Raw genomic sequence first — 24,915 nt, 5'->3', positions numbered from 1 at the left:
CTGCCAATCTCTATCCCCCCCATGTCCAGACCTCCCCCTCTGAGCCCCAACCAACTTTACCTGGATCCCCTGCAAAATCCCATTATCATTGCACCCAGAACCCCCCAACAAACCCCTGTGCATCCAGATTCTCTTCCTTCCCTCCATTCCCCACCCCAAAATTGCCCCACATTTGGATCCTGCATTGCTGACCCTATCTGCCCGCACCTGGTGAAGCTGGCACAGATGGGCAGGGCCCTGGGGTGTTTCTGGGGGTCCTTGTGCTGTGTCAGGGTTGGATGCAAGCTTCACCACTGAGTCTGTGTTCCACATTTATTTAACAAATAAAATGTACAGAATTTTGCAGAATTTTAAAATATTGTGCGCAGAATTCTTAATTTTTTTGGTGCAGAATGCCCTCAGGAGTACAAATTATAATGCTGGTGAACTCACAGCACAAGCAGTTTTTAGTCCTGCAGGGATGAAAAAGGCCAAAGAAATGGCGAGTGTAAGTACGAGGCTGTGTGAGCTGGCATTGTCGGGGAGTGGGACTTAGACTGGCAGTGGTCAGTCATTCATATTTTCTGTCTTCCCAGTCACCCTCCTAGTCAGTCATTTTTTATTCTGATGCTTAAGCTCTAAAGGCAGCAGCTGGATGAATAAGCAAAGCCTCCCCCCAAGCCCAAGCAGAGTGAGCTGCAGTTCCTTACATCTCTAAAAGCGATGTTATCAAAGCCTTGGCTGGTGGCTCTCTCTTCTGACATCCTGCCTGCTAACACCCTCCTCTTCGGCCAATAGCATATGCTCAAAGTTATTAGGAGCAGGAATGCAGTGGCCAGGAGAATGCCAATCACCGTTGCTGCCACAGAGCCTTTGGCAGGTTTCCCGTCTGCAATCAGAAGCAAGTGCTGAGCCAAAGGAAGATGACTGCTATGCCAGGACCCTGCACCATCGCCACCAGTGATGTGAGCTAGGTCAGGTCTCAGCTAGGCCCCAGCACTTGGCTTCAGGGGCTCAATCTGCAACATGTGGTCCATGCTACTCATCTCCCAACCCTTCCTAGCACTTGGCAGGGCATGCATCTGCCTAGCACAAGACTAAGCCCCAGCACTGCCTGACTAAGAGCTCTACAAAGAGCACAAAGGTAGAGGAGTGGCTTAAGGCAGCACTAACTATCACTGCATGCATTAACCCTTCAGGTTCCCCACAGGCCTGCTCCTGAGGGGCCCTCATTGGGAGCAGGAACTAGCTCCAGCCCAGGGCCCTCCTCCCCTACCTCCTGAGCAGGCAGCATTTCCGGTTCTCCCCTGGCTGCTGGCCTTGCTTTTCCAGCTCACCCAGAAGACCAGCATCAGTGTGCATGTCCCCCGCCCTGACTGCCCAGGGAGCCCCACTTCCCCTACTGGGTCCCTGCCAGCATTGGCAGAGCAGGCCCAGAAGAGCATTCAGCCTCTCCTCTTCCAGCCCCCAGTACTTTCTCTCTCCACATGGCTTTCCCCAGAGGTGTCAGGAAGGGGGCAGGCTGCAGCAGGAGAGAGCAGCCCACCCCTGCGAGCCCGAGCCGACGGCAAGAGCTCCAGGCAGGCCAGCGTACAAGCAGAAGAGGAAAGGGATGTTCTTGTGCTGAAGGCAAAGGGGCAGGGAGTCAGGACTCCTGGGTCCTATGCCCAGCGCCACCTCTAATTCCCTGTACAGAGTCGGGTGACTCATTTCTCTACCACAGCTCCCTGCCACACCCTGCCCTGTACAAAGGGGGCTGTGCCATGGGGGCTCACAGATAGGTGGGGAATGCTGGTGCTCTGCAGTTATGCCTTGCTAAAGGCACAGCTGCTCTGACCTCTGGCTGGGTTAGAATCGACCTCACCTTCCATCTGGCCCAAACCGTCTCCATTACAGCCCTCTCCAGCAAGGTACATGATATCGTCCAGGGCGATGGTCCCCCCGGCAGGCCACACGCCATTGGTCACTTCAAAGACAATCTGCAGGGTGAGCGGGAATCCTGCCTGAGCCCCAGCACAGCCAAGCTCAATACCCAGGGAAGGCGGATGGGAGAACAGGTGTCCCAGCTCTGGCAAGGAGCCAGAATGATGCCTGCAGGAGGTGCTAGCCTCGCTGCTCAGCCCCCACCACTGGAGGGCACTCCAGAGGAAGGGATGCTGGGGCGGCACCCAGCCAGAAGAGCAGGGGAGGGGGAGTCAAAGGCCTGACTGCAGGTTGGAGAGAGCCCACTGCACCCCAAGCCAATGGCACCTTGTGACTGGGGGCTAAAGACAAACAGCCTTGGCAAGGAACTGAACCCAACCTGCTCAGGGTGGGAGGCAGGTTGGGGCCACTGGGCTATTTTCACTGGGGCATCTGAGCTGGTGCTGCCAACCAGCTGCATGAGCAGCATCCAACAGCCCCAGGGCCCCTACTTCACAAATGCGCAGACACGTGTGTGACATTCTGCGCCCCATATTCACCACAGTGATATGATTATGGTATAATTATGATGCATCTTCTACAAAACCTGTCATGGGAGGTGTCAATGGAAAAGTTATATTTGCTGAATGTGATTATCCTATTTGTGTGCAGGTATCATTTTTGTATCTGGAGTTATGAATATTAACTATGCACCTGAATCTCAAATGTGTTTGCTCCTGGGTAACTCCCACAAGTTAGCTTACATACAGTCTAGCCAGCATGTTGGGAATGAACTAGTCAAGGTAATGGCCCATCAGTGAAAACAATGGGCATCCTCACCTAAGGGTCTTTCCTGTGAACTTTCTAGCCAGAATATGGGTAATGGCCATGACTGATTGAAGCATGCAAGGGCATGTGACTAGATTATATGATACTGGACTCCATCTTGTGCCTGTAGTTTTCCAGAAAACTATTCCAATCAAAGTCCCCAATACAAAGAAGTTCCCTCCACATGGAAGAAACTATAAAAAGGGAAAATGACATCACCATTTGGCCTCACTCCTCCCACAACTCAACACCTGGAAAGACATCTGGAAAGCAAAGGACTGAATTGGGGAGGGGTCCCAGATGGGAAAGAAGGAAACCCAGCCTGTGTATGGAAGATTGGGGGATTTTGTTTATTTCTTAGGTAACCAACTTCGATGTGTACGCTATTACTATAATCACTTAAAATCTATCTAGCTGCAGTTAATAAATCTGTTTTATATGTGACAGGGTGAGCGGGAATCAGTGGTTTGAGTGTAGTGCATGAAAAATCTTAGGGACTGTCTGGAGCCTCTCTATTGTTAGTTCATGAGTGGCTAAGAGAAGCCTTCATGTAACTGCAGCTGGATGTCTTCCTGTTTGTGTATGGCTGTGTGAATGCAAGTCCTGGAGTGGACTGCGGCTTGTCACAACCTCACAGTGTGAGAGGGGGCCCAGAGGGCTCAGCAATGTCCCAGTTCCAGGTTGCACCCCAGGGAAATCTGTCACAACGTGGTACTTGCTCTTACTCCTCACCATGGATTGGCTGGGCCTGGGCTCAGAGTGCCCTACCCACATTTCAAAGGGGAAAGGCCAGTGGTGGGGTGCCCGCTCGCAGGCCAGGGAAGCCCAACGCCTGCCCCGCTCAGCTCGCCCCGGGTGCCCACTCGCAGGTCAGGGACGCCCAGCGCTTGCCCCGCTCAGCTTGCCCCGGGTGCCCGCTCGCAGGCCAGGGACGCCCAGTGCCTGCCCCGCTCAGCTCGCTCCGGGTGCCCGCTCACAGAACAGGGACGCCCAGTGCCTGTCCCGCTCAGCTCGCCCTAGTGCCGGATGCCTGCTCGCAGAACAGGGATGCCCTGCACCTGCCCTGCTTAGCACTCGCTTGCAGGCCAGGGAAGCTCCCAGCACTCAACCTGCCTGACTCGTCCATGGTGAGCTAACAGGTGGCCTCCTCCATCACTAGTGCTCCACCTCCCTGCCAGCTGCATCCCACCGGCTGTCAGCAGTGGGAGCACTGCATGGGCATTGGTAGAAGATCATGCCAACTCGCTCCAGACAGCTCCCTGCCTCCCTCTGGGCATGCCCCCCACCATTACCTGGAACTCCACAGTGTTCTGCACTGAGATGGTCGTGTTCCGCCAGCCTTGGCCCTGGTGCCCTCGGGCGCACCAGACTGTTAATTCCCCCGCCATGCTGTACAGCTTCACCCTCAGCTCGCCACTGTCTGGTCCAGAGATGGAAGCGGGGGCCGAGGTCAATGTGAACAGCCAGGGACAGCAGCCCAGAGCTCAGCCTTTGCCTAGGCTAACCCCACCACTCATAGGGCCCAGTGCAGCTCAGACATTGGAGGGTAAACCTGAGCACCCCTCCAGAACCAGAGAGGGAAACTGAGGCATAAGGAGGGCACTGACTTGCCAGGGTCACACAGCCAGTGAGTGTCAGGGCTGGGAATAGAACCCAGGAATCCTGGCTTCCTGCTCCAACCCCTGCACCTGACTTGTGCAGCATCACCCTCTCTGCTGCCATTCCCAACTGCATCAGCTCAGCTGGCTGGCCCAGGTGAAGCCCCTGGGCCAGGATAGCAGGCAGGGATGAGTCCCGCTGCCCAGATAGACCAGCTTAGGCAGGCCATGTTGCCCACAAGCCCCCTAAGCCCTTGTGCTGCTGCTCTTACTGACAGGGTGGGGTCTCCCCACAATTAGTGCCCCAGGGCACCTAGACCAGCCTGGCCAGCCCTCAGCTTCACTGACATCAGCTCATGGCTTTGTCAGTCTGTTGGGATAACTCCCGCACCCAGGATTTAGCCCCATTTGGGACCTTCCCAACTCCCTGCTCTGCCTCTCCCCAGCTGGAGTAGCACAATGACTGTGGATCCCCTGCCCACAGCTGGCCCCTTTGCCTCTCACACGCCAGCCCCCCATGCCAGCACTGGGAGCGAAGGCTCCAGGCTTGTGGCAGTAGGCGTCACTCACAGAAGTGCTCTGGGAAGTCCATGTGGTACCAGAACCGAAGGCAGGCGCCTGTGGTGGCTGGCAGGTGCTCGCTCAGCAGCCGGGCCGCGTTCCCCCCAGGCCCCAGCACGCTGGCATCAAAGTAAACGTAGTGACCTGTGGGGGAGATGCAGCAGGAGTACAGGGGCCAGCCTTCTTTTGCAGGCCAGGTCGGGTCTGCCCACCCCTCATCTCCCTGTGCCCTTCTGCCCACCGTGGCCCAGGGCTCCTCGTCCGACTTTGCCCAAGCCCCTCGGGTTGTCTCCTAAGCAGCACTCTGCTTCACCGGCCTGTTGAGGGACACTCCCTGCCTCAGTGGGCAGCCACAGGGCCCCTCGCCCCCAAGGGGTCCGCAGGCAGGGCCAGGCGGAGGCACGTTGGTGAAGAAGGGCAGGGATGTGCCCTGCTGCTTCCTGAGCCATGCTGGGGCTGGGCAGAAACGGTGTCAGATTTCAGGGCTGCCAGGCCTGTCAGCTGCACAGCTGCACACAGCGTGTGAAGGGAACTGGCCGGCTGGGAGCCTGACCAGACCCACAGGGGGCGGATCTGCCCAGGTACCCATGGGCAGGGGGCGTTGCACTCCATGTTCCCCGCAGGGGGCCCCGATTCCCCCCCAGCTAGGAACCTGACATCAGAATCCACAGAAGGGCTCAGTGCCCCCCCCCCACAGCCTGGGCCAGAGCGCCATGGGCTCGGTGCCCCCCCCCACAGCCTGGGCCAGAGCGCCATGGGCTCGGTGCCCCCCCCCCCACAGCCTGGGCCAGAGCGCCATGGGCTCGGTGCCCCCCCCCACAGCCTGGGCCAGAGCGCCATGGGCTCGGTGCCCCCCCCCACAGCCTGGGCCAGAGCGCCATGGGCTCGGTGCCCCCCCCACAGCCTGGGCCAGAGCGCCATGGGCTCGGTGCCACCCCCCACAGCCTGGGCCAGAGCGCCATGGGCTCGGTGCCCCCCCCACAGCCTGGGCCAGAGCGCCATGGGCTCGGTGTCTCTTCCCCTTAGCCTCTCTGGCCCTCTGAGTCTCAGAAGCGTCTTTCTGCTCCCCGCAACTCGTGGGGCTCAGTTATCCCACCATTTCCCAATGTGGTCAAGCCGCACTCGCCTGTAACCCTGATGGGCACCCTGGGTCAGTGTTGGTGGCTGGGCACTGCCCGAAAGCCAAGCTCTGAGCTGGGCTGTCGCAGGGTCAGTGCTGGTCCTTTGGGGTCACTCATTGCACCATCACTCCCAGCAACTCCAGCCACTGCCAGCCGCAGAGAAAGGGTGGGTTGCCCCAAAGCCAGTGAGACAGTCTGGGGACACGACAATGCCAGCACTGCAGCATGGCCCCCATCCAAGATCCAGGCATCCTGGGTGGTGCTGAGAGCCGCTGAGTACTGTGCTGAGCTGCAAGTTACGCCGGGCAGAGCTCAGCCAGCCCCTGACCAGTTCCTGAGCCACTCAGCGTCTCTTCCACCCGGCCCCAGGGACGAGGCTTCAGTCCCACTCAACATCTTGGTCCCAGTTCAGCTGAGCCGGGCCAGGACGGAGGAGCGGATCTGCCTCCCTTCTCCAGGGTGCAGCAGCACTTGTAGTACCCCAGCCCTCAAGAGGCTCTGGCCCTGCGCTCCTGGCCATGCTGGGCACTGTTCTGAAGTGAGGAGCCTCCTTGCCCAAACACTGAGTTCCCCAGCCCCCTTTCTCCGCCGCCCACCCCTTCCCAGGAAGGCTGCATGGTGAGGGCTACCTGCTCAGCTCCCCAGCCCTGCCCATCAGTGTGTGGGTCCCTTGGACACCCCCACAGGGCAGTCAGAACCCCGCCTCCGGGATGCCTCCCCCAAGCAGCCCCATCTCCGCTCCTACCTGGCCAAGAGTGCCTCTCACCTGCTGTCGTGCCCAGCGTGTGGTCCACCTCGGGGCCTGGGCTGGCCCCGCTCTTCCAGCCCCAGGTGTAGCTGCCCAGGGTGTGGTCTGAGGGGCTGGTCCAGCCACAAGTGTCTGACTCAAAGTCACAGGAACCTGCCAGCAAGAGACCCCTGCCCCGTTACAGGAGCATGGGCTCATGGTGCCACCAGGGCATCCTCTGAGCCCACCCTGCACTCACTGGGAGGAGTGCGGGATCAGGCCCTTGGCAAGACCTCTCTGGGGCAGCCCCATCCCTACAAGCCTGGGCTGCTACACAGGATAACAGCATCATTTCTCTAACCATGGTGACAGGCAACATCTTGCCCCTGGAATGTCCCCCGGTCCTGCCTGCTGCCCCCATACACCTTCCCCTGAGCGTCCCGGCCTGCCCTGCTGCTCCGCACTGCGCTCCCTTGACGGCCACTGCCGACTACAAAAGGGAGCGGCACCGGCTGCAGGCTGACCTGCGGAGGGAGCAGTGACAGTGCCGGGTGAGCATGCTGCCATGGCCAAGAGGGCTGGGGGGACTGTGGAGTCCTCCTCTCTGGCCCCAGCCTCGGGACAGCCTGCCTGCACCCCAAACTCCTCATCCCCAGCCCTGCCCCACCCCAGAGCCTGCAACCCCTGCCAGAGCCCTCACCTCCCCCACAAGCCAACCCTCTGCCCCAGCCCTGAGCCCACTCCTGCACTGTGAACCCCTCATCCATGGCCCCACCCCGCAGCCCTCACCCCGCACCCCAACCCTCTGCCTTAGCCCTGAGCCCCCTCTAGGGTGACCAGATAGCAAGTGTGAAAAATCGGAACACAGGATGGGGGGTAATAGGTACCTATACAAGACAAAGCCCCAAATATCGGGACTGTCCCTATAAAATCGGGACATCTGGTCACCCTAGCTCCCTGCCACACTCCAAACCCCTCATTCCCAGCTCCACCGCAGAGCCCTCGCCCTCAGCCAGAGCCGTCATCCCCCTCCACACCCCCACATTGTGCAATATAGGGAAACTGTTAACCACTTACTGTTTCCAGTCCATTTTTACAGTATTTTAAAAAATATATATCGGCTTACAAGGCACCGGGGGGGGGGGCAAGACTTGGACCCATTCTGGGCACCACCAAAAATTATACAAACCTGCCGCCCCTGGGCTGAGCAGCAGGTTCCCAACCCCGCCTTGGCTGCCATGTTCAGATTGGTAGGGGCCAGTTCCTGTATCACCCTGCCATGCACATCAGTGTACATGTGTCACACCTGCCCCGGCCTTTCCACTTGGACACTGACACACAACTGGCCAGGACCCATCCTAGGGTACAGCCCCCCTACCCATGGTCCTGTAGGAGCTGCAGAGAGAAGCCAGCCAGAGACCTCCCGCAGGCAGATGCCAAAGAGGGACCTCGGGCTGCTCCAGACTCTGCTCGGTGCTGGATGGCACGTTGCGCCAGCTATCCCCTCTCAGTCCTCACCTCAGCATCCCTCCTCCCCTCCCCTGCCCTGCCCCTCTTTCCCCATGCAGCTGAACCCACCCCCTGCAGCTAGCTCTCCCCTCACTTCTCCCTGCTCAGGCTGCTGGGCCGCCCTCCCCTTCCTCAGCCAGACTGCCTGGCCCTGAAGAGCTTTGTCTGGAAGCACCTGCCCTAGTGGGCCCTGGGCACTATCAGCCCCGTACCTGGCTCTGGGCAGCTGCTGGCCTTCAGGTGCAGATCATCGAGGGCGACATAGGAGAGCTCGCCGCCAGCACTCACCACCTCGAACGCAACCTGCCAAAGAGAGCAGGGAGCAGGTCCAGGGTCAGGCCGGAGGCCCAGCCAGAGCCGACTGGACACTCCTGGGGCTCGGCATGCTCTCATGGAGCCTGGAAGGGAGGTGCTAGGCCCACCCATGGCATTGCTCTGCTCCTCCTCTTTGTGCAGGCTGGGCCAGAGCCTGATGGACCCCCCGGGTCTCAGCCATGCAGCAACAACATGGTGCCCCAGGACTAGCCCAGGTCTGCTCCAGCTTTCCAACCTCCTGCTGGCCAGTGCCCATGTGCCACAGGGAGGCGCATGGTGTAAAACCTACCCAGCTCCAGTGGAGGACTTGACCTTCCTTCCCCCTCACCAGGCCTGGCAGACACAGTTCAGCCTCCACCCATGGATGGCTGCCTGCGGAGTAGCCGGGGCTGGGGTTCAGCCCAAGAGAAGTCCCTCAGAGCACATCTCTGCTCAGAGAGCAGCTTCCAGGATTAGGCGGCCAGGGCTCTGGAGCTCCTCTCTGACTCAGGCTGGGATCTGACTGATCGCCCTGTTATGTATAGGTAGCACATCAGAGCACCAGTTAAGGACCAGGTCCCCTGGCTGTCTCACCTGCCAGTCCTCAGCCACTTGGACAGTCACTTTACCATAGCGCCAGGTGTTCCCCTGCACTGAGCTCACGCTGAACAGCCTCCGCTGCACCCCCTTCTCCTTCACACACACCGTCAGAGAACCTAGCAAAAGACAGAGATGGTGACATCTCCTGAGGGCCACCCACCAGAGCAGTGGCACTGCCAAGCCCGTGGCACTGGTGGTGTTACTGGGAGCTTGCTCTGCTCTCAACCTTCCTCCAAAGCACCATGGAGGCAGCATGCAGGGCCCTGAGTTCTAGTCCTGACTCACGGCGGGGCCCTAGCCATTTCCATATTGGTGCAATGGGGCTGACAACATGGCACAGAGCGACCCTCCCAGGCTCCGTCACTAGCAGTTCCATGGGGTAGATGTTTCCAGGCACTGCCAGGACACTTGGCTGGCCGGCCTCGAGCCCTGGCTTGACCTGGCTAACTCTAGCCTCCCAGGGAGCTGGCAAAACCCACGGGCCGAGAAATGCACCTGGGTCAGGGTACAAGTAGGAGCAGTGGGATTTGTTCCTGGGTCAGAGCTCCCCACACTCCTACTCACACTCCCTGTGAGGTCACGAGCGGGGTGTCGGGATGCCCAGTTTACCATGAGGGAACCAACCACCAAGAAGGGCCATGGCTCACCCAGCAAGTGTGTGGCAGAGCCGAGACCAGAACCCAGGAGTCCTGACTTCCAGGCCTGGCTTCAACCACAGAACAACCTTCCTCCACAGCCTCTTGGCCCTCACTCCACTGCCCAGCATCTCTGCCCCGCCAGCCCGAGGGGATCAAAGGCTTCCAGGCTCACCTGGGTTACTGGGGCTCAGCTGGTACCAGAAGCCCAGGCACTGTGGATGAGTCAGGGGCCTGTACTGCCCAGAGCTCAGAGTGGCTGCTTGCCCACGGGGCAGGGAGCCCTTGCTGGTATCAACAATCATGTAATATCCTGTGGAAAACAAAACCCAACAACCTGTCAGAGAGAGTCACTTAATCATTCCAGGCCCAGAACTGAGACCCCTGGGCCTGGGGCACAGCCATGGATGCTCCAGCATCAACCCCGATCAGACCTCTGGGCATAGACGGGAGCACAGCCATGGACACCCCCCCCCCTTCCCCCTAGCAGCATCCCTAGTCAGACCCCTGGGCACGGACTGGAGCACAGCCATGGACCCCCCCATCCTCCCAGCAGCATCCCTAGTCAGACCCCTGGGCACAGGGTACAGTTACAGACCCCTCTCCCCCATAAGGGCTAAGGCCTTTTTCGGCAGCCACATTAGGCGAGCAGCAGCCATGAACTAAAAGCAGACAGTCACATCCTCACATTCCCTCAACATTACATCAAACCACTGAACTATCAGGCTGTTAAGAAAGCTCCTATCCCAATAGTACCACCATCACCCATAAGCAAGGAATCTCTTAACATATTTAAAGAAAACTTTGTTTGCTGGCATTCTGTCTGGCAAGGAATCACTTAGCAGTTGTGGGTGGTGAAATCTCTTTTCTTTATTGTTTTGCCTTATGGTCCCTACTTCTCTACTACTAAGGCTAAGATTGTATCATGGTTATTTTTAGTAAAAGTCAGGGACATGTCCCAGGCAATAAACAAAAATGCACCATGGAAGCTGTGACCTGTCTGTGACTTTTGCTGCTGCAGCTCCATGGTTCCTTCCTCCACTACTGTGGTGGCTGGGAGCTGCAGGGTGACCATATTGCCCAAGGAGAAAATGGGACACCCCCAGCCGCTCACCCGAGGCGTCCCCCTCCCCCTGCTCGAGGTCTGAGGAGGACCCCTTCAGGAGTCTGTGGAACCTTGTCGCTGCTGTGGCCAGTCACCGGAACCCTGCCAGGGCCCCAGCTCCGGAGTCCCACAGCCCCAGGGGCTGAGGCAGGGAATGTCAGGGAGGTCTCTGCAAGTCACTTCCATGTAGGGTGACCAGATGTCCTGATTTTATAGGGACAGTCCCAATAATTGGGGCTTTTTCTTATATAGGCACACATTACTCCCATCCCGATTTTTCACATTTGCTATCTGGTCACCCTACTTCCATGACCTCAGTGACATAAACCCAGACTTACCTATTGTTTATCTAAATGGTCTCTGTCTGTTTCTTTTATTGTTTCTGTCTGTTATATAACTAATTTTGCCAGGTATAAATCAACTAAGATGGTGGGGTATGATTGGGTAAAGAATTGTTTCACAATATATTAGGACTGGTCAAAGAATTATTTTGTAATGCTTTAGTAAAATGGTTGGTTAAGGTACAACTAAGCAGGACTCAAGTTTAACTATGTAAACTGGAGTCCAAAAGGAAATTCTTTGGATTGGAACCAACTCCAGGACACAGCCCAAGATGACCTGATCCTGCCTGGCCACCAGGAAAAGTTCCTCTGCCTTATTGGGAGTGGGGAGCATTGTCTCCTTAGCGTGTGTGTTCTGTTTTGGTAGCTGTTAATAGAGGCTAAGGATATTACTGTGTAAGGCTCTTTCACTGGTAAAAGACCCCGCAAACGCACAAAAGATTATGCCCTGAGCAGTGGCAGATTTAGAGTTTAGTGGGGCCTTGTGCGCAGTTTAATTTTTGGGGCCCGACTCTCGGGACTCAGCTAAGTAAGAGAACATTCTCTCGCATCTCCCCCCCAAGTTTTCCAATCTTTTTTTCTTCATCCTCCTCCTATATTATAAGTAATAGGAAGTAAATGAAAATAAAGTGAGGTACCTTGATTGTTTTTGAATTATAACTTTTTTTTCACAGACCACTTGAAAATTGCTGAGGGACTCAGCAGACCACTTAATGATCTTACCAAATGTTGAACTATTGTGAAGTACTTTGGATAAGAGCGCTTTATATAAATACTTAATAACCTTTCCTCCGTCCACCTGAATGGAGTGCTCAGACCACAGTTTAAGAACTTCTGGTCTAGATGAAAGCTTGTATCTGCATTACACTAATGTGAAAAATGTGTAAAAATAAAAAGTACAGCTGATGCATGATGGAAAAATAAAAGTTAACTTCCTCTGAAGAAACTTATTCAATTTGGGGAAAAAAAATTTATTCAGATAGCTTTTCTTCTCCACTTTTTTTTTAGAAAATCATCAATTAAGTCATCGTAAGTAACATTTTGTAAAGAAGCACTTTCAGTTGTCAATATTGCCGACCTTGTCAAATGTTCCTGACTCATTGTATTTTGAAAATAATTTTTAACTTGTTTCAATACAGAAAAAGAACGTTCACCAGAAGTGTTTGGGACAGGTATTGTTAAAAATATTTTCAGAATGGTTTCTACATTTGGAAAGGTTGCCTGCAAACCATCACATACAAATCTATACAAATCAATTGGTGATCTCGAAGCACAGACCTCATCAGTTTTGTTAAAATGAATTAAATGTTTCACTTCATCTTCAGAAAGATTTGTGTCTATGTCCTCTCAGTAAAATTCACTTAATTTCTTACTGTAGGGGCTTTTAGCATTTTCGTCTATACTTCTGTCAAAAAACAAGCAAAATAAAGCAACAGTTTTCTTTAGAGATTCACCTCTACTCTGCAATTGCACTATTATTGTGTCACAAATAGCACTGATGGTCTCAGTGATGATCTGCTCTTTCCCTTTTAAATTGATTTCATTTTCTCTTGCTTCCACTGAGCTATAGTCATTTTGAACTTCTATGACAAAACTTTTAACTGAGGTTAACAATTGTGCAGCATTCAATAAATTTGTATCAGTCTTTTGCAGCGATTTGCTGATGGCATTAATTCTTTGAAGTCAACAGTTCCAAAAAAGAGTAAAAACAGCAACATCATACTTTTCAAACTTTTCTGCTCAGGATTTTGCTTCATTTTTCGCACATGGTTTTTCTGAATTTGACGTGGCTGTGTCAAATAAGGCTTTCTTTATGTCATCATAGCCCATTTTCAAAGCCAAAACAGCATCTGCATGAGCAGACCACCTGGTGTCACCAATTCGTTTGACTGTCAAATGTTTTTCATTTGCCTGCTCCAAGCGTGATTGTAACATATTCCACCGGTGCGTGGAAACCAAAAAAAAGGCATACGCATTTTGAACAAAGTCAAAAAATGTGTAGCTCCCTCACAAGATTCGGCTGCAGCATTGCAGATTAAATTTAAGGAATGGCTGGAACATGGTATGAATAAAGCAGAGGGGCTTGCATCGTTCAGTCTTGCCTGTAGACCTGAATATTTTCCTGCCATATTTGTGGCGTTATCAAAGCTCTGCCAACGACAATTTTTGATGTCCAAACCTAAATTTGCAATGATTTCCAAACCGTTGTCTCCAGACATTCAAAGTGTGGGATTTTAGTGGGACAAAAGAAAGAAATCACTCTACAGCTTCACCATTGCTGGTCACATTTCTTAAAATTAATATTAATTGGTCTACATGACTCACATCTGGTCTGGAATCGACTATTATAGAATAATACTTGGCATCCTTTACTTCATCAGTGAATTGGTTTCTGAGCTGCTCTGCCATTATAGTGATGAATTCATCGTAGATTTGGTGTGTTAAAAAGTTGGTCTTCCCTGAGCCACAATACTGATAATTTTTCAAACGTTCTTTGAGAAAATCATCAAATTCACTAAGATATTCAAGGCGGGTTAAAAAATTACCTTTTTGATTTGGCAATGATGACTCATCATGTCCTCTTCGAGGTAGTCCCAAATGCATCTGATGAATGCATCTGATGAAGTGAGCTGTAGCTCACAAAAGCTTATGCTCAAATAAATTTGTTAGTCTCTAAGGTGCCACAAGTACTCCTTTTCTTTTTGTGAATACAGACTAACACGGCTGCTACTCTGAAACCAAAGAAGACAGCAGTTTGACCGTGGCAACAACACGTCTCAGCACTTCCTTTTCACTCCTGAGCTGATAACACAGAATCAATTCTTACAGATAATTTACACCTTGGAACGAACTTACACATAACATTGATATGAGCTTTGGAAGTTTCATGATCAGCGATATGTCTTGCACCATTTCTCCAATTAGAGTGCCTGTCAATGAATATTTGTTTTTCTTTACTATGGTCAGGGATTAATTTGCAAACATAACAGTAACCTGCCTTAGTGGTTTATGAAACAATCAACCAAATTCTCATTTCTGTCATCCCATTTTTCTTCATCCTCAGAAAATGGGACTCATGAAGACATCCAAATTGCTTTTGTCCTGCAATCTCATACTCTTTTCTCAAATTTTCCATATTACTTATGTTTTTCGGTTCATTTACTAAGAAATATTCTATCATATCCAATGCAACAGATTTTGGCCATAATGCAATGTCTTCAAGGTAGGTTTCTTCCCTTACTTCAACAAAATTACCAATATTTTGTAGTTCCAATGTCACTTCAGAGTCCACTTGTTCAACTTTTGCAGTCGTTGTGGTATCCCCACAACTCGGCAAGTGATCAGATCATTCAGATGTTTCCTTGCCCATACTTGTTGATGAATGTCCACAATTCAATACTTCAAGCTTTTAAAAATAAGATGACAAACTGTCTTTTTGCTTAGCTTCATCTTCTTGCCTCGCCTTGATTTTTTTTGCATTTTTGACTGCCAGACTCAGTGTTGCTCCATTATTGCTAAAAAACTGACCTTGATTTTAGGCAGATTAAAAATGTCTGAAAGAGCAGCAGTGTAGCCATGGTGGGCCTGAGTGGGCCATGGACCACCTAATTAGCTTTAATGCCATTAATCCCGTATTTTTATCAGGCTCTGAAACAATGTGGGGGAGGGTGCTTTTATTCAATTGGATAATTGGTCAAGCAGACAGACTGTGATTGGCAAATGACGATTTCCCTTAGTTGCTGTTATGCTATTGCTGAGACACAGAAAAAATGGCAACGCAAATAGACTGCTTCAAAAAACCATGTTTAGAGCACAGTTCACAGAATAAGTTCTCAGAATCCAGAAAGCCTGGACCGCTTCACAACTTGAAACGCTCATTAAATTCAGTCATTTGTCAGATTCATCCTGCATTTTGGTGCCCCCATTGTTTGGGGCCCCAAGCCACTGCACGGTTTGTTTCATGGTAAATCTGCCACTGGCCCTGAGCTCTAGGAACTGGGTAAGGCTGGGGGTGCATAAATCGACCAGGTTACGCCTTGAGCCCTAGGAACTGGGGAAAGGAGGGTGCCCTAGAGTGTGCGGGTAACACCCCAGCACCAGCCCTGGGCAGACCTTTGGGCACCGGGCACAATCATGGACCCCCCCCCACTGCAGACCCTGCCAGCCCTCCAACCAACCAGAGAAGGGACCCAGCTGCAGGCCCACAGTAAGGAAAAGCCAGAGAACAACTGCATCTTCCAGTGCACCAGAACCAGCATAGACCATGCGGGTTGACAGAGCTCTCCCTGTTACCTGACCTGGCACCTCCTAGAGTGCAAGACAATGGGATTGTCACAGGGGCATGGCTACTCTATTGTACCTCCTGTTGGTCCAGCATGGCATTGCCAGATTCCCTGCCTCAGTTTCTCTTCTCAAGGTGTACGCCCTCAGCTTGCCATGCATCAGTCTGGGGAGGAGCTGTGGCTTAGCCCTCCAGCTATTTTACAAAAAACGTAAGCCCGGGGTGGAGACGGGGGAGAAAACCAAGAGTCCAAACTCAAACGTTCCCACCAAACAGAAAGTTTCCTCTGCCCTTCAGGACTTCTTCACCTGCTACCCCTCCCCCGGCCCTCCTCCCAGCCCCTTTCTATACTCGGCACCTCCTGGAGCCCCAGGTCCCACCTGAGTCCCTGGAGTGCCCTTTTCCTTCCAGTCCCAGCCTGTCTTCTCCTTGCAGCGCCAACTGCCAAGCAAGCCTCCACGTCTCCTTTTCGAAAGCCTAGAAGACCCTTAGTCTGGTGCCTGACCTGCCTTAGCCCACCCCTCAGGCTGGGGAGGTGTGGCTGGTCCCTGCCAGCCACAGTGCAGCACCGCGGCTCTTTCCACTGGCTCAGTGGAACTGGGAACCCAGGAGATCAGCATGGCCACCTTGGAGGGCCCTGGAAATGGACGGGCTCAGCCCCACCTGACAGTGCCACACGGGCTCCCTGCTCACCCATCCCCCTCCCATGTCCTGGTCCCCACCTCAGCCCTGCCCTGCAGCGTCCATGCTGCAGCATTCCAGCTGCTCACACTTGGTCTCCCTCTGGGGGACCAGCTTTTCCGTAGTGCTCAGTGTGCCAGGTGCAGCCATGGGCCTGACAATCAGCCCATGGGCATGTGGGAGAGCTGCCTTCTGCAATCAGAACCACGCAAGGACAGTCCCCAGCACCTCACGGCACCTCCTTGGCTGGCCAGGGCCCTGTGCTGCAGGCAGTGTGCAGTGGCTGTTTGCCAGGCCCAAGGAAGGCAGGCGGGCCCCCGCAGCCCTGCAGGAGCACAGGGGCTGCATTACCTCGGGCTGTCCCCACGGTGTGGTCAGTGGGAGGGCCAGCGGTGGCAGTGCCAGTGGCGTTGCTCTGCCGTGCCCATGTGTACTGCCAGCTGGAGGAGAAGCCACAGGCATTGGCCTCAAACGAACAGGATTTCTGGGGACCACAGGCTCCAGCTCGCACGGTGACATCGTCCAGGGCTATGTCCCCCAGGTACCCGTCCCGGAGAGCCTCGAAGACCAGCTGTCAAGGAGGGAGGCACACAGCACTGAGCACCGCCCTCATTGTCACCGCCTCTGCCTATGCTCACTGCTGGAGGGCGCCATGTCAGCGCCACGCCTGCATGGGACAGGATAAAGGGTCCTCAGAGTATTGAGCCCAACGGCCACGGAAATCTGTGGAGTTAGACACCTAAATACCCTCAAGGGTCTGGGCCCAAGTGACCCCTCGAAGCAGCTGCTGCCAGGGCTGCAGCCCAGGTGCCCTGTGGCTAGGTGAGCAGCAAGCTGTACGGAGCTTGCACGGCCGTGCAGCCCAGTCTCAGGCTCAGGAGTGTTGCACTCGCTGTTATTACTTACTGAGCACCAGCAAGGTCCCTGGTGTTGTACAGACATGGGGGCAGGCACAGTCCAGGAGGGGCTGGTGGTGATCACAGCATGGCACTGGGGCCAGCAAGGCCGGAGTCCTACCCCTGGCTCTGCAGTGACTCCCCACATGCCATGGAAGAGCCTTGAGCACTGAGGGAAGGGGCAGTGTGTCAGGGGCCTTACCCGGTACCTCTGTAGAGCCTGACGACTGAGTGTTACGAATCCCAGGTGCCACATGCTGCCATGAGCTCCCGTTCGGGTCCAGAGCACCGTCTCGGGCTCCCCATCGTGCTGTATCTTTAGGTTCAGCGTGCCTGGGTTGGAACTGAAGGTTAGGGAGCCCATGGGAATGGGCAGGCGAACAGCAAGTGGGGACAGTCACAGAGCATTCCTTGAGCACCTGTCACACAGCCAGGAACCCCTCCCCAGTGACCTGCAGCCAGCTCTGGGGGGATGACTGCCGGCAGGCAGGGGCAGCCTCTGCTGGAAAGTGACCAGGGATCTGCATTGGCAGAGCATACAGGAGCCAGAGTTTTACATCCCCAAAGAGAAACATGCCTGGCACTCAGTTCATCGCCCTGGAACGGGCAGACGCTGGGCTGAGCAGCTGAGAATGGAACCTGTGGTTCTCGGGAGCTAAAGCTGGTCTTGCACCCCAAGTGCTGGGTCCCTGTAAAACAGCCACCCCAGGCCAGTGAGCAAGGGGCCTGTGGGAAGGAGTCTTGGCAGGGCTGAGGCAGGAAGGGCAGGGGTCTGTCCTTCTTTGGGGGCACTAGGAAAGGGAGGGAGCCAGGATGGGAGAGAGGCTCCTCGTGCTGGGGAACTCTCTCTCCCACCCTGCACTAGGTGACCCATGCAGCTGGGACCTCACCCCCGGAAGGGCAAGCACCAGGGTGACCCATACAGCAGGGATATGTCCCTCTCTGCAACACAACTCCAGCCCTTGGCTCACACCCATGCCCCTCACCATGGCCTCCTGGGCAGTGCCCAGGTGTGTCCTTGCCAGAGGTGCCTTCTGTTGAATGCACAATGCTAGGCATGTCAACTGGCACCTTCCTGGAGATGGGGAAGGATCTGTTTCTCCTGCCCCACAGATAATGGGCTCAGCCCAGCCCCTGGAAGCCCCAGCAGGGTGTGACTTACCACTCTGAGGGCCATCCAGGCGGTACCAGAATGAGAGACACTGCTCTCTGGTGGGAGGGTCCTGGGGGTAAGTGATGAGACGTGCGCTCAGGCCCCAGGTACTTTGGGCGGAGAGATCCACGGACAAGAAATAGCCTTTCAGAAGCAAATACAGCCCACGGTGAGAGCTGGAGCAGCAGGAACAAGGGCAGGCAGGTATCTACAGACACGAGCCCAGCCCTCCCTGCACACAGCCCCAGCTTGCTACAGCTACAGACCAAGCCCCATCACACCAGCCTCACCGAGATCTTGGCCAGGCCCTTACCCCAGCCCAGGTGTATCAGCAACCCCTGAGAGCTGGAAAGGCAGCAAACAGTAGCAAACCCAGCCTCTCGCAGAGGAGCTCTGCTTGCTCCCTACCAGAGCCCTTGCCTTGCCCCACAGCCCAGCCTGGGGCCCGGGCCCAGGCATGCTCCCTGCAATCCACAACTAGGGGCCCAGCTTTGCCTCTAGAGTTTCTGGCCCTCAGCTCGCCTTCTTTGGGCTGAGTTTGGAATGGATCCCAGAGCCACAGCTGGGTGCAGTTCTGAGACCAGCTCCACAGGGTAGGCCCTGGAGGAGGGCCCCAACCCTGCTGCTTAACCTGCCCTGTGCACCCCATAGGAGTTTCTGAGGCAAGCCCTCCGGCTCCCCAGCTGGACCCACCTGTGCCGGTGGTGTGATCAGAGCCCAGCCCCAGCCCTGTGCCTCGCACCCACTCAAAATCATCGCTTTGATCCTGGTACCAGCCGCAGAGCCCCATCTCAAAGTTGCAAGACAGCTCTGTGCAGAGAGAGGAAAAGCCAAGTTGTGAACGAAGTCAGAGACTGGGGCAGGGGCCAGGGGGCTGCCATCCTGCAACCAAACTCCTCACTCCTGGCTCAGCCCCACATCAGAGCCACGCTACAGCTGCTATGGTCCATCCCCAACCCCAACTAATTTCAAAGAGCTCTTAGGTCTAGTGGCCAGAGCAAAGGAGCAGGAAATTCGGTTCCTGGGTTCTCTACTGTACTCTGAAAGGGCGTGAGGTTGAGTGGTCAGAGCAAGCAAACTGGGAGTCAGGATTCCTGGGCTCTAACCCAGTTCTGCTATTGCTTCACTGTGTGACCCTGGGTAAGTCACTTAATGTACCCATGCCTCCGTTTCTCCATCTGGAGTTGGAGTGAGCTCCTTGCTCTGAGCTCTCCAGATGGAAGGAGGTGTATCCCTTTGTTAGTTACACGCCCTTCTCTCTGCTCGGGAAGAAGAAGAGCAAGCTCCAGTCCCTGCTGGCTCCTGGTGCCCTTCCCTACCCCTTTGATGGGAGCCTCGAGCACTTGGCAGGCATGGGGAATCTGGCTCACCCCCTGGAGGGTGGGGAGTAGCCCAGAGGGCATGTGGTGGCTGCAGGAAGGAAGGCCACCTGGGCAGTGATCAGAAGAAAAGGTATCCAGGGTTCCCAGTCCTTCTGCTCGCGTGGTGCTGGAGACAATCTCAGCATCATCCCCTGCATGGGCACTAGGAATGTGAATCTGACAGGGTGAGGTTCTGGTGCTGGAACTAGACTCCTGGGCCTAGATCTTCAAAATTATTTAGGTGCCTAACTCCCATTGACACCACTGGTCCCCAGCCTTCTGCAAGGACAGCTGTGCTGGCCAGCCAGATGGCAGCTGCTTCCCTACTGCCTGCTGGCATGGGCTGTCTCCACAGTCCCCAGGGGATGAGGAGCAAACCTGGGAGAAGGGCAAGGGAGGCTGCAGGGGGCAGAGATCACTGGCTCTTGGATGAGCATGCAGACGCCCTGCACCTTCATCACCCACCTCAACTCGGCGCCTCAGCATACAGGATGGTGGAGTCCCTGTACACGAAATTCAATACCATGACAGTGTAGGGCACCTCCAGCCACAGCCTGTTGTTAACCTGCTCTTCACGCAATGGTAGTAACTAACCCATGGAAAAGAGCAAATCCTGCACTTGGCACCATCTGGACCCAAGCCCTGGAGCATGAATGGGTCAGGCTGGTGAGTCCACCCATCCTGGGCCAGCAGCAGAGCAGGAGCCCAGTGGCAGAAGTTGGTCAAGTGTCCGATTCCCGTTTCCCTGCGGTGCCCCAGGGAGAGACGTACCTGAGGCATCTGGAGGGGTAAAGTGGGGGTCGCAGTTCACAAATACAACATCGTCCACAGCAGCACTCTGCACCATGGGGCCACGCAGATTCACCAGGGCAGTCAGCTCCAGCTGAGGGGGAGAGCAGCCCTGGTAAGAGCCATGGCTGCACACACACCCCATCCTGGCCCCACAGTTCCCTCCAGACACTAGGGACCCTGAAGTCTCTGTGAAAATTCAGTACAAAGGTGAGAGGTGCCGTGTGGCAGCCTGGCGGTGGATGGGCAGTGGCCCCCTCACATACCACCCTGCAGGGGCCTCACCTGGGAGCAAGACAGGAGCTCCATCTGTGGGGCCCATTCAGCCCTTGGCAGCTGACAGCAAGAAGCCAATCATTGCTGAGACCCCTGCCTATGTCTCCCCAGGATGGAGATTGGCTGGGGCTGAGTTTGGACACTGCCACCCTGGCTGGACTGGAGTCAGCACTGAGACATGAAGGGCTCCTATTCCATCCCCTGACCAGCTGGTCCCCTCACCCCAATTAACCTCCGGGGTTTGCTCTGGCTCAGTACTTTGTTCTTGGGGCTGCAGCACTAACACAAGCCGATGCCCAAGCTACCTGCATGTGCTGCGGACACCCTTGGAGCACCCACAAGACCTGAGATGGGTGTTTTCAGGCTGCTTTGCCCACCTGGAAGGGTCTGGCTCTCTCCCCAAGAGGAACGGTGACGTGTTTCCACTCTGTGCTGCTGTTGCCCTGCATGTGCCAGGCCAGCCTGTGTGTCCCCAGGGCATGATCCACGATGCCGAGCGCAATGAACCCTAGCAAAGGGAGAGGGGGGATGGCAGGGTAGCCGCTGGCTCTGAGACACTGGCCCTAGCCGCCGGCCTGGCAGCCTCCTTGGGAGCCCACCCAGCACGGCAGGGCCCAGAACCAGCAGCTGTGTCAGGCAGCGGGATCCGAGTCAGGCAGCCAAGCTCATTGCCTGGCAGGGCTGGAGTACTGCAGTGACCCCTCCGGTGACCCCTTGCCGCTCTGATGGGCGGAGGGGGTCACGTCCAGCAGGGAGGCTGGGTTTGCACTGCCTGGGGATGGCAATGGGGTTGGGGATGGGATGTTGGGGCCAGGCTCCGGGTGGGGCTCAGAGAAATCTCTTCCCTGGGGCAAATAGGCAGAACATGGCTGCCTCCTCCCCCTGCAGCACCGAGAGGAGCCTGTTGGCCCATAGTCAGCACCTAAGGCCCCCCAGGAGTTCTACGACCGGGGCATATTGTGGGGGACAGGGCATAGGACCCTCCCTCTGCACTGGAGAGCTGAGTGCTGAGTGCAGCACGGCTGGGGGGCAGCGAGTGTGGCTACCTTGGGGGTCGCTGTGCAGCCAGTAGTGCATCTCCACGGAGCAGGCCAGGCCCGAGGGGCCCAGATGAGGGGTGCGAGCCCTTGCCACGGACACCATCTGACCTGGAGCCAGCTCCACGCCCAGGTAACTCCCTAGGCAGGAAACACAGGCCACAGTAGGGGAATGGTCACCCCTCCCCCATTGCCCCCTGCCCCACTGCCCCCTCCCATCCTCCACTGCCCCCTGCCCCACTGCCCCCAGGCCCCGCTTGCCCCCTCCCCTCGTCCACTGACCCCAGGCCCCACCTGCCCCCTCCCCTCCCCCACTGCCCCCAGGCCCCGCCTGCCCCCCTGCCCCCAGGCCCCTCCTGCCCCCTCCCCTCCTCCACTGCCCCCAGGCCCCGCTTGTCCCCTCCCCTCCTCCACTGCCCCCAGGCCCCGCCTGCCACCTTTCCCTCCCCCACTGTCTCCTAGAGCAGTGGGGGGGTCTCCCTATAGGGCGGGTTAGGGGGTAGGTAGGTGTCCCCTGTGGGGTGATGGGAGTGGGGTTCTCACCAGTGGAAGGCTAGGGGGCAGGGGTCTCCCTGCAGGTGGCCTCACCTGTGGAGGTGTTGGTGGTGTGGTCTGCCCCAGGCAGTAAGCCCTTGCTGGCTTTCTCCCTCACCCACTGCAGCTGGCCCACACTGATGTCCTTCCAGCCCCCAGCCCCAGCCTCGAAGGTCGATGTCCCTGGAACACACCAAGTTTTCACGAGCCTCGTCTGGGCCCCTGCAGCCACCGGGAGCGCGAAGCCTCTCACCAGGTGGTGCCAAGAGCCCCGAGGGCTCCTGGCCTGAAGGCGTGTGCTGCTGCAGTCCTGCCAAGAGCCCACAACCGTCAGCACCGGCGGGGCAGCTGGAGACATGATCACATGCACTGCGGCCTTGGCTAGACAGGGCAAGGGTCCCGCCAGCGCATTACCCTGAGCCCCGTGGAACCACGGAGCCTGGGGAGCTCTGGATGGCCTTGCTGGGTAGGTGCCTCGGCTTGCCTGACTCCCCTCAGCTGAGGTTTCCCACACTGTGCCACAGCATGCCCACTCCTTGTACCTGGGCTTCGCTCACTTGACCAGGGCTAGGCCCCCAGGCATGTCCAATCGGCATTCATGTGGCTACTTGTGATGCCCTGGTGACTTTCCAAAGGGACGGTTCCTGGCCTGACAGTTCTCCGGGCTGGACCGAATTCATCTCTGTGTCTGCAGAGAATCTAGCACAATGGGGCCCTGATTCTGAGCAGGCTTCTGGGCATTTCCATCTGCTCAGTGTAAAACAGCAGCACTAGGGTTTGGCCAGCCAGGCAAGGAGCCTGGGTTTGGAAATGCAGAGTGTCAAAGTGCTGGTGTCAAAGCCCCAGTTGTCACTGCAGAGTGCCAGTCTGCCGAGTGGGCTTAGCACTGTCCTTACTGACCAGATTCAGAAGCAGAAAAGCACTGCACGATCCAGAGATGTGAGTAGGGAGGAAATCCGAGACTGGGAGGGTAGAACAGGCTGGGCTGGCAGCGGGGCGGCAGGTGAGAACTCAGGGGCATTGGCAGAGTGGTGTGTGCAGGGATCCCAGGGCTGGGATGGCAGCGGGGCACAGGTGAGGACTCAGGGGCATTGGTAATGTGTGTGCCCAGCCCCAGCCCACAATCTGCCTGCTCTAGCTGGTGCTTTCAGTCCCGCACCTCATGTTAATATCACAGCACCATGGAGCTTTCTCCCACCCAGGCCAGCTGCTGCATGATCCTTTACCACAATACTTCTCATCGGAGCCGTCTTCACACGTCTCTGTAAAGTCGCAGGCCAGCTCTGCGTTGATGCACTTCTTATTGTCGCAGGCAAACTCCTCTGGGGTGCAGGGCGTGGTGGGGTCAGTGGAGGAAGGCGTGGGAGTGATGACCTGATTGCCTGGAGAGGGCGAGAGCGACAGCAGGTCAGGGGGCACTACGGCAGGGGCTGTACTGGGCCCTAATGCTCAGCTAACTACCTGCAAACGCAGACCCAGCCGGGGCACTGCAGGCCCCTCAGATGTCTCCTTAGCACAAGCCGCACTGGAACGTTACCGAGAGCGGAGACCGGAGGGGAAGGTCTCTGCTCTTCAGAGTGTGGGTCATTCCAGGAGAGACCTGGACTCTTTCCCCCCTCTTCCCCAGCCCAGCCCCACCTCCCCTCATGACACACTGCTGGAAAAGTCCCACTAGGCGCCTGTGCCATGCACTGCTAGCCGTGGAAGAGCCTGCCCCATGTGACCAGCCAGTGTGGCCCGGAGCACTGGTGGCTCATGGACACGGCTTGAGGGATCTGGGGCAAAAATTGGGGACTGGCCCTGCTTTGAGCAGGGGGTTGGACTAGATGACCTCCTGAGGTCCCTTCCAACCCTGATATTCTATGTGTCTGCCAGCCCCCCCCCCCCCCCACCCCGGGCTTCTCCCCCTGAACCCCAACCCACAGTCCCACCCCAGCTCTCCCCAGCCTGCCTCGCCTGGTGCACCATGGGTAGCTGTGGAGTGGCTGTACCTGTAAAGGCTTCCTACATGTGGCAGTGGGAGGAGGAGGGGGCTCGGGGAGAGGGAGCAGGAGGGGTAGATCACAAGGGCCAGGTGAGGATTTCCTGGCTTCTGGGTGTGTCAATGGGACACTTGCCTGGTTTGTAACAAAGTTGGCTGAGGGAATAAACATGGCAAAGCCCAGGAGGGGGACCTGGGTCCAGTGGTGGATTAGCCACCTGGGGAGCTCCCAGAAAAAATCCGCCGCTAGGCAGCAGAAGCCTGGAGTCCTGGCTGCCAAGTGGGCAAAGCTCCCGCACCCCGACCCCGCTCTGCCGCAGCAGCACCAGGCAGGAGAAGACCCTGTGCCCCGCACCTGCTCCCCAGAAGCAGTGCCCACAACTCCATCCCTGGCAGAAGCTGCAGGATGGGGGAAGGCCCCCCCCCAGCCCCAGTCCAACCCCATCCCAAGCAGAAGCCCCCAGGGAGAGGGGGAAGTTCCCCCCAGAGGTCCCCAATCTTGTCCCTGGCAGAAGCCCCCGAGCGGGAGAAGACCCCATGCCCCGACCCTGGTCCCCCACAGAAGCACGTGGTGTAGCGGAGGAAGCCCCAGCACCCGGATCCCCGTTGTGGCCCTGGGACTGGAAGAGCTCTCACTCCCTGCTGCGCCCCTGGGCCATGGTGCAGAGACAGAGCTTCTGCAGTCTTGGGGCCACGGCGGGGGGGGGGAGCAGGGGACAGAAAAG

The 24,915-nt window shown here is 56.2% G+C and overlaps 1 protein-coding gene across 1 annotated transcript in view; it reads right to left on the bottom strand.

Moving 5' to 3' along the window:
* Window positions 1–446: 446 nt before the first annotated feature.
* MAMDC4 (MAM domain containing 4) overlaps window positions 447–24,915 on the bottom strand; it is a 39,922-nt gene continuing 15,453 nt past the window's right edge. The window contains exons 12-29 of the mRNA XM_043499047.1: window positions 23,436–23,591; window positions 22,264–22,590; window positions 21,685–21,816; window positions 21,016–21,146; window positions 20,345–20,456; window positions 18,906–19,022; window positions 18,222–18,356; window positions 17,262–17,392; window positions 16,515–16,734; window positions 9,930–10,067; window positions 9,114–9,235; window positions 8,438–8,528; window positions 6,756–6,890; window positions 4,878–5,012; window positions 4,002–4,129; window positions 1,844–1,958; window positions 690–868; window positions 447–452 (exon numbers count right to left, since the gene is read on the bottom strand). Of these exons, the coding sequence (XP_043354982.1) occupies window positions 447–452; window positions 690–868; window positions 1,844–1,958; window positions 4,002–4,129; window positions 4,878–5,012; window positions 6,756–6,890; window positions 8,438–8,528; window positions 9,114–9,235; window positions 9,930–10,067; window positions 16,515–16,734; window positions 17,262–17,392; window positions 18,222–18,356; window positions 18,906–19,022; window positions 20,345–20,456; window positions 21,016–21,146; window positions 21,685–21,816; window positions 22,264–22,590; window positions 23,436–23,591 (2,510 nt within the window). The remainder of the gene's footprint in view (window positions 453–689; window positions 869–1,843; window positions 1,959–4,001; window positions 4,130–4,877; window positions 5,013–6,755; window positions 6,891–8,437; window positions 8,529–9,113; window positions 9,236–9,929; window positions 10,068–16,514; window positions 16,735–17,261; window positions 17,393–18,221; window positions 18,357–18,905; window positions 19,023–20,344; window positions 20,457–21,015; window positions 21,147–21,684; window positions 21,817–22,263; window positions 22,591–23,435; window positions 23,592–24,915) is intronic.

The sequence above is a fragment of the Dermochelys coriacea genome, chromosome 16 (genome assembly GCF_009764565.3).
Source record: "Dermochelys coriacea isolate rDerCor1 chromosome 16, rDerCor1.pri.v4, whole genome shotgun sequence".
In the NCBI taxonomy this organism is placed as follows: Eukaryota; Metazoa; Chordata; order Testudines; family Dermochelyidae; genus Dermochelys; species Dermochelys coriacea.
The sequence above is the reverse complement of the archived record's forward strand: the minus strand, read 5'-3'. Positions and strand labels throughout refer to the sequence as shown.